The sequence below is a fragment of a genome, unplaced genomic scaffold (genome assembly GCF_019419815.1).
Source record: "Pyrus x bretschneideri cultivar Hongxiangsu unplaced genomic scaffold, Pyrus_bretschneideri_v1 Contig102, whole genome shotgun sequence".
Taxonomy (NCBI): Eukaryota; Viridiplantae; Streptophyta; class Magnoliopsida; order Rosales; family Rosaceae; genus Pyrus; species Pyrus x bretschneideri.
The window spans coordinates 786,807-796,717 of NW_025999394.1; the positions used below are offsets into that span (position 1 = coordinate 786,807).

At 36.7% G+C, this 9,911-nt stretch overlaps 1 protein-coding gene across 1 annotated transcript; it reads right to left on the reverse strand.

The window, feature by feature from the left end:
- Nucleotides 1-7,505: 7,505 nt before the first annotated feature.
- LOC125470719 lies at nt 7,506-9,148 on the reverse strand. The gene is made up of 3 exons (XM_048570182.1): nt 8,803-9,148; nt 8,215-8,699; nt 7,506-7,697 (listed from the first exon to the last, which is right to left on the reverse strand). Exons 1-3 carry the CDS (start codon nt 9,146-9,148, stop codon nt 7,506-7,508), a joined length of 1,023 nt encoding a protein of 340 aa, XP_048426139.1.
- Between the last annotated feature and the right edge of the window lie 763 nt (nt 9,149-9,911).

Consider the following 9,911-nt stretch of genomic DNA (forward strand, 5'->3'; position numbering starts at 1 on the left):
CCAAAAGTACTGTATTGATTTCACATAACTGTATTCAATGGCGTAGCCATGTTAAGGGCTACCCTAGGCTATAGCCCAAGTAGCTTTCTGTAAAAAAAATTAATATTTTATATGTAATTTTTATTGATTTTCAAATGTGGCCCATTATATATTTAGTCACTAATCTTAATTCTTTTGGTTTAACCATATAAAATTATATAATACAGTTTACAAACCATCTCTTTTTGTTACATCCTTTTTCTCATCGCTTCTTGTACATGTACAAGTTTGGATTTGTTTGAATTTTAACACATATTTGTTTAATAACCAAAATTCTCAGCTCACCTTGTGAAATTTTCTTAAGCTAGAGCATACTCTTAAAAATACAGTATTAAGTTTATTTGTTTATAAAGATTTAAATCTTTAAACTAACTCACCTGGTAAAAATTTTCTAGCTCCGTCACTAAATGTATTAGGTAACCCTCTCAGTGCCATTAGATGATTAAAACCTAGCGAGGTAAAGTTGCATGCATGCATAGTTAATCATATTACGTACATAAAGGATTAATCAGATTATGAAGTAGCTAGATATAATTAATCAGTTGGCAAATACATAATAAATCGAACTATAATAATCATTCAAAATTGTGATGAAACTCTGAACGATTATCCCCGGCCCCTGGTTGGTAGATGCGAGAAGTTGTCACTGTTGAAGCACATGCCAATGCCATGCATATATAACTGCTACGATCCCTGTGGCTGTCACCCAATCATAATAATTGCATCGAAAAAGAGAGAATGTATTTAGAGCACGTAGCTTCCCCCATCAAGATTATCATTCATCAGTACATGCGTCGGACTCTTTCACATTTGTTATGAGATTCCAAGGCCTTGATTATCACGTATTTAAGTAGTGCATGAACGTTTCCTTGTTTCATTTCCGCGGGACGTCGATTTCGTGAAAAACTGCTGAAACTTGGTTGATGTGGATGAAGGAGAGAAATGAGGACGTCTTAAAAGATTTGTAACGAGAAAATTTATTATTAGAATGGCATATTTTTGCATCAAAACCAACATATGACATACACAAAATGATTGATCGATTTATATCGGAAACGTGTGAGAATATTTATTTCTAATTGAGCAGAGGTCTTTTGTGAGACAATTCAACATCTGTCGAAACGTGCAAAAAGTTAAATTAGAACAACAATGTGATTAGTAGTTAACACTAGCTAGTATGTCTCTAAAACTTTGACAAAAATTATCATTAAATACGTGTCGTAAGTAGCTAGTTGAATAAATTATATACGTAGATCGGTGGCACAAGCATGTTTCACTGAAAGGGAAACTGAGAGGGAAAGATTTCCAGCCATTTGATTAGTATAGAGAGCTAGTAGCATTGTGGCATAATACAGAGCACATAGCAATGACAGCAATGTGGCAGCATAGAGATCATGTATATGCACAATATATAGTAAGTGACTGAAGCATCATGGCACTGGTGAAAGTGAATGCTTTGATGAGCATAGTGAATGTGGTGGGGGTGGACCGGGTGGTGAGGGCTGTATTAAGAAGGACACGAAAGGAATGTATGAATTTGCAACACTGCAATGGGAAGAAGCATTATTAATTGCTGCTCAACGACTCTCATTCCTACGTTAAAATGTTCATTTTTTCTTGTGGACCTACTATTTAGGGCATAGGTATTGATGAGAATGACGGACACATGGACAACTACTATTGCGATACAAAATACTATCATACCATCCTCTGGAGACGAGATTTCTATTCTCGTTAAACTTAAATACTTATCTCATCCTTTAACAGATATACCGTCCCAACCAAACTCCACGTCCTACAATATTTGTAAACAAAGCACAAGCTCTCCATCGATGTCTATTTTTCAAAATTCTATATGCTAGAGAGAAAACAAAGCAAAGCCTCCCCATCATCGACCCCCTGCCTTTGATCTTGGGATCGGTGTCAATTTCTCTTGGTCTGCTCCCTCTCTTCTCTCTCCCTAATTCTCTTATCCTCTAACTTTATTCATATCGAGGTTGTGATTACTCTTTCGCTCCATTAAAAAGAGCATTTGTGGTTGTAGTCGCTCTCTCCTCTATTGAGGACAAACTTTTGTAGCGGATATGACTCACTGCTCAATCATAAATCATGGAGCAATGACTTTTGATCATATCTTGGATTGTGGTTTGTGCGCTTGGTAAAAGATTATGAAGAGGAAGTTTGACATTTGTTGGAAGTAATTCATAGCAATGCTTCTTTGTCGATCATTACAAGAACAACAGAGTTTGGCCCAATTTTTTTCCTTAATGTTCCTTTATGGTAGTTCATTGACTTGCAAGGTTTATGTCTTGGGAATATTATCTTGGGGTTTTTGAACTTTAATATTATGGGGTTCTTGAACTTTAATCCTTGAAGAAGATTAAAATTCAATAAAAACCTGGTGTTAGATTAGATATTGATTTTAGTCCTCTAATGTGTACTTAATTCAAATTTATATTATATTTTTGTTTTAATATTTAATAGATATCTTATTTAATGTCATTACATTAAAATTAAAATTATTTATTATTATATATATTTTAATTCATTATATTTATTTTACTTCCTCTAATTAGTGTACCTAAACGTTCGTATCATAATATATTTTACTAAATTAGTGTACCAAAATGTCTACACCTAAATATATTGTAGTGAATTAATGGCATATAAGAAAATATGCATAAACATAAGTGTACCAAAAAATTCCGTACCTAAATATATGATACTAAACTAGTGTACCGAAATGTTGGTATGTGACATCCCACATCGCCCAAAGGAGTGATCCTTAAATGTATATTCCCATCCCTACCTAGCACGAGGCCTTTTGGGAGCTCACTGGCTTCGGGTTCCGTAGGAACTCCGAAGTTAAGCGAGAAGGGGGCTAGAGCAATCCCATCATGGGTGACCCACTGGGAAGTTGCTCGTGTGAGTTCCCAAAAACAAAACCGTGAGGAAATGGTAAGCCCAAAGCGGACAATATCGTGCTACGGTGGAGTTGGGCCCGGGAAGTGATCCGCCCCGGGCCGGGATGTGACAATTTGGTATTAGAGCCTAACCCTGATCGTGGTGTGCCGACAAGGACGTCGGGCCCCTAAGGGGGGTGGATTGTGACATCCCACATCGCCCAGAGGAGTAATCCTTAAATGTATATTCCCATCCCTACCGAGCACGAGGCCTTTTGGGAGCTCACTGGCTTCGGGTTCCGTAGGAACTCCGAAGTTAAGCGAGAAGGGGGCTAGAGCAATCCCATCATGGGTGACCCACTGGGAAGTTGCTCCTGTGAGTTCCCAAAAACAAAACCGTGAGGGAATGGTAAGCCCAAAGCGGACAATATCGTGCTACGGTGGAGTTGGGCCCGGGAAGTGATCAGCCCCGGGCCGGGATGTGACATGGTACCTAAATATATTATAATAAACTAGTGTACCGAAATGTCTATACCTAAACATATTATACTAACCTAATGTAACGAAATGTTCATACCTAAATATATTGTAATGAATTAGTGGCACATAATAAAACATGAAAGAACATATGTACCGAAAAATCTTTACGAAAATTTTTCTTATATAAGATACTTACCATAATGAGAATTAAATTTATAATATTTTCACAAATTTAATTTACAAACATGATAAAATTATAAATAAATAAAAGACATTTAATATGCTGTCATTAAATAGATTCTATGGACTAAAATCAAATTTTAATCTTGTATAAGACATTTTCTAAACTTCATCTTATTTAAGGATTCAAATCTAGTTTTCTATATTATGTTTCTTATAATTTGGATGTGAATCCACTGTGGCTGAGAAATTGTCTTTTATTTGTGGTGAGTTTGTAATTGTGGAGTTATGATGTTTCCTGTGGCATGTGTGGTCTCTTATTCATACTCCAAGAGTTGTGTGGTTTCTCTTTGACACACGTTTTGACATGCATTTTCTATGTTAGTCTTAATTGTTCTTAACGAAGATTTGTTTGATATTAAAAAATAAATATAAAACTCCCTCACTGATTGGTTTAGGTTATATAGTAACAAATCTTTAAGTTATCCAATAAATTAAAGAGTTGTTATTATTGGATAAGTTAGTAAATTGGTGATTTTAAGTCACGTATTTTAGGAATTTTATGTGCTAGAATTTTTTAGTAGGATAAGAAATATGATCACTTTCCTATTATTTACTAACATTTACTATTGCTTTCTTGTTTATTAAGAATTTGGTCTTTGTAATTACAAATTGTGACTTACTTAGTCAACATTAAGTTCGACAAAACGTAGTCTTTTCACATCATGCAACCGTCATTGCAAATATATAAGGTCAATGAAATAATGATAAGAGTTTGTAATCAATTTGTTCTTTTCTTTCTTTGAATTTTAATAGCTTTTGTCAAGTTTTACCAAGCCTCAAAGGTGCAAAATTTGGTAGTTTTCATTTAGGCCAACCCAATGACCAAACCCTAAATCTGTCAAGGGCATCCATCGTACGTGTATAAGTGGTAAACAGGTCCTACGTACCAATACTTATATTTAATATTTATAACTTGACTTGGAAATGTATCGATCTATGACTCGGGCAATTGCTCTTCGCACTAACCTTTAAAATTTGACTCAACCAGTTTCATTTCTTCTCCCACTTCCATATGTGCCTAAGTGCGTGCTGATCAGTGCCACCATCTGGTTTAAAAGGGGGATGTATTTGTCAACTACAACTAGAAACATCAACTTTATGGAAAAATAAAAACACCTTTGATGTACCGAATGTCAACATACGTGTGATCCAATTTCTTTTCCGAATGATGAATAAAGTTTCATCCACAAATATTTGCACACCAACGAAATTTAGGTAATAATATAACACACATGTGATAATTTTCGATGTTTCTAAGTATTGGATACTGTGAACATTTTAACCGTTAGATTGTTAATAAAAAATACATTAAGATTCAACAGTTAAAAAATTCAAAATATCTTATACTCCGAAGCATCATATGTAAAATTTTTGACATAAAAAAGGTGAATATGTAAAACTCTTATTTCAAAATCTTATCTTGTCCTGTATATGAATCATTGATAATCCTAAAAAGCACATGAGACAAAATAAAATGCATATGTAAATACATATAGTTGTTGTGAGATGCCAACACCAATAAATCCAATGATGAAATGTCACACTCATGGCAATTTCATAAATGTGAGTTGTCTTTGAAAATGATCACTCAACTCCTCCCGTGTGACAACTTGATCAAACGTCCCATTTTAGAAGGATTTCTATATCACTTATGGAAAAAAAGGAGAGATGATCGTATACAATTTCCACGCAATAATTTGAACATCTTCGGATAACATTGGGTGGCCGAGATCCTAAAGCGATGGTTCAATGCATTACGTTTGATATATAACTTGCTTAGCTTTCGTCACGTCCACGTAGTTTCATTTTGATAAGTTCTATCCTCGTTGTCTAGAGTTTGCAATTTAAATACAAATCTCTTTTTTTTGTGAATCAATGGACGGCATGATTATGTCTTTACACATTTTTACACATGTTAAGTTATTCAAATAATTTTAAATAGTCGAGACGACGTTAGTGAAATTGCCAAATTATAAGAACTTGGTTGAAAATAGGGCAAGTTAACTACATAAATCTCTAAATAGTTTTTTTTTTTTTTTTGGGAGGAAATTGAAGGCGGCAAAAATTTCTACCATAAAATTAGAACCATAAGAACTTTTGGAGAATTCAAGTCAAAGATTAAATTAAATGTTTTTTTCGTTGAGCGCTTCACCGATGTTAGTGCAATACACCGTGTGACAACATCTAGCTGATGAAATAATTATGATCGCATAATTGGAAGTTTTAACGAAACACTTCCGGTACTGTTCATTATAACGAAAAATGACATTTTTACTCTAAAAAGTCATTTATGGTACTATTCACTTACAACACATTTTTGTCCTTTTGATTAAAATTTAAAATTTTCAAACCATTTTTATTAGTTTTCCTCACATATTTCACTAAAATGATCATCATGATATATTCCTCTTTTGGGTTTGATGTTTAAACGATGTTAGTTATGATGTCACATTTGAAGATTGGAAATAAAATGGAAAGAAAATTGCTAACGTCGCAAGATGGATCGACGTTAGTGGGATTATATGTCACCTTTCAACCTCCAAAATATCACACGTTTAGGAACATACCACATGAAGGAGAGAGTACTTCCAAATTTTACCAATCCTTAAAGATTACTGAGTACGAGTTTTACCAGCATGTAAGTACGTTCCCCAGTCCATCGGCCCAACAAACAATGACCTTTGCCGTCTATCACATTTACTTGGTACTGCGCCCAATGTGCAGCACACCAAAGAAGATTTGAGCCACTTTATAGGCCTATTATTGGTCACCGTAAAAAAAAAAATAATAAAAACTCATATTTACTTATATATATTTTTTCTTTTTGTCAAAAGGCAAACTTTATTAAATTCTAATATGAATGTTTACATCTCAAGAACATTAAATAAAAATTCCAGACCAATAGCGTCCCAACGGAAGACACCTCTATGTGAGGCAACGTACGAGGCTCCAGCATGAGCAGCGGCATTTCCATTCCGCTTGACAAACCCAAACCGAAATTGAGATACCAACTGACCAATATCATGAATATAGCATTCCAAAGTTGCATTTACCACATATCTCCCATTAATCATACTAATTATCACCTGATGATCAAACTCAATTTCCACTTCCTCATAACCCAATTCTAGACAGACTAGTAATGCCGCACGAATCGCCATAGCTTCCGCCATAGCCGCCGTGTTGAAAAATAGACCGCCCACCCCCCAACCACGCGTAACAACCCAGCAAAATCCCGCATAACCCAACCATATCCACCTTTGCATGTCTTAGCACACCATGCACCATCGCAATTGACCTTAATCACTCCAAAACCTGGTCGCTTCCATCGTACTGGCTGCCCAGCAAAAATATCCCCAGCCACGGCCTCTCTCCCCCGGATTCTTGATTTGCCGCAAAGGAGCAAACTTTAAATTCCAAAAGTTGCTTACGTACCAAGTGAACCATCTCCATAGAATCATTTAACACCTCATGAAATACCATTTCATTCCTACTCTTCCATATTCTCCACATAATAAATACACACTCCTGCATCAACTCATCTTTCCTATCATTTTCATGAAATCTCATACATAACCCCTTCCACGTCTCATGAAAATCTCGCCCAATAATAGTCGTGATATCTAACTGCAGAGAACAACAGTACCACAAAACATGACTAAACTCACATGCAAAAAACAGATGGTTCTCCATCTCCTCCACAGCTCCACACATCACACAATTACTTTGTACTCACATTCGTCGTCGAAGTAGGTTAACTCTAACTGCTAACGAGTTATTGCAGCAGCACCAAATAAAAAATTTCATTTTATTTGTCACAACCAAACTCCAAATTTCCCTCTAGTCCCGATCAAAGTCCTTTCGCCGGCTGCTACTCCTCATCCTTTTCCTTCTAAGTTCCCCATTTTCCTGCATTTCCATAGCAACACCATGCCCCGTTCGAACTGTATAATCATCATTTTTGGAATAATGCCATATGACTCTATCAGAACAACCTCCAATACTCACTGGTAATCCCAAAATAAGATTAGCCTTTTCTTTCATAAAACATCGTTGAACTAAATCATGCTTCCAAACCCCCACCTCGAGATCAAGCAGCTCCTCTACCATTACAGGCATGTCATTATGGTTTGATCGAACTCTAAAAGTATATGGTCGAGGAAGCCATGGATCATGTCTAATCCAAATACAACTCCCATCACCAATCCTTTATCTCATGCCTCTCACAAGAATCCTTCGTCCTTGTATAATACCTTTCCAACCCCACGAAGACCGTCTACCTAACTTAGCCTCCATAAACGAACAGTTTGGAAAATATTTTCCTTTAAGGATTTGGCCCAGAAGCGAACTCGGATTATGCAAGATACACCATCCAATCTTTGCTAAATAAGCTAAATTAAAGGAAACTAAGTCCCTAAAACCGAGCCCACCAGATTTTTTTCCTTCTTTTCATTTTCTCCCACGATAGCCAATGCATTCCATGTTTATCCTTGTTCCCCCGCCACCAAAACTTAGCAATACTAGACTCCAATTCCTTAAACAGACTCACCGAAAGTTTAAAACACGACATAACATAATATGGCAATGCCATAGCAACCGCTTTAATTAGCACTTCTTTGCCAGCAGGGGAAAGAAACTGCTCTGCCCACCCATTTATTCGCCCTTCCAACACTTCCCTAACCCCTTCAAACACCGCCTTCTTAGAAGAACCAAAATCAGCCTTTATCCCTAAGTACTTACCAAGTTCTTCTTTGCCCGTGATATTTGTACAACGAATAATTGCCTTCCTCTGAATCTGCGAACATCGCGCCCCAAAATACAACGAACTCTTCTCTCTATTTATAACTTGCCCCAAGGCTTCCACATAGCATTGTAAAACATCCATGACCACATAAGCTTCATCCTCCTCGGCTCTGAAGAAGATAACAGCATCATTGGCAAAAAATAAATGGGATAATGACATTCCCCCAGGCACCACCCACATCCCATGCAATGCACCCCACTCCTCCCTCCTCCGAAGCAAAGCCAAGAACCCTTCAGCACAAATTAAAAATAGAAACGGAGACACATGATTCCCTTGTCGTAGCCCTTTTTTGCGGGTGAAAAAACCCAGTGGAAGCATCATTAATCAACACACTATAAGTAACTGTCGTAATGCATTCCGCGATTCTATTTCGAAACTCATCCAGAAAGCCCATAGCTTCCATCATTGCCAATAGAAAGCTCCATTCAACACAATCATAAGCCTTCGCCATATCCAACTTCATAGCCACCGACACCTCATCCTCATCGCCCTGTTGATTAAGAGAATGAAGTATCTCATGTACCACCAAAACATTATCCTGAATCTGCCTCCCAGCCACAAACGTCAATTGATTCATACTAATAATATGCGGCATAGCAAGCTTCATACAGTTCGTGAGAATCTTTGCAATTACCTTATAAACCACATTACATGAAGAAATCGATCTTAACTGAGTCATATTCCGTGGACTAGGGACTTTCGGAATAAGAACCAAATGAGTATGATTTAGTTTTTTCAAGAGTTTCCTAGAAAACCAAAACGCCTTCACCATCTCCACTATATCACGACCAACCACATCCTAATACTCATGATAAAAACTCCCCGTAAATCCATCTGGCCCTGGAGACTTATCAGGTGGAATTCGGAACAGTGTTTGCCGTACCTCCTCATCCATTATTGATTACAACAATCTTCTCTTATCCTCATCAGATATCTGAGCCTCAACACAATCCGCTATCTCTTCTACCCTACGCGGAGTACACATGAGGAAAAGATCTTTGAAATAATTTACTGCAATCATATCTATGTTGGAAATGTGCCCTATAACCAATCATATGATGATACTTTATGGACATTTCACATGTTAAACTAATCTAGTTTAATATTAAGGGCAAACATTATTGTTTGAGCCGTCTCATATAAATGTTATATGCTTAAACGATAAGTCCAAGGAATATGTGATTGGAAGAATGCGATCTAAAGAAGTTAGATTCATGAGACCATTCTTTCGTTGACACATCCTAAACGTTCCTGATCATAGGATTGTCAATTGGGCATTGACAGTCCGTTAAGATCAGTACGTGCTATGTCTTCTCTCAGGGAGAGTGACTAGTCTCGAGTCATTGGTGTGTGTGACATCAAGACAAGTACGTAGGTGCTCAATAGAGAATGAGTTCACTGAACACGATCAACGAAGAGTTCTCATATTCATGTCACATGAG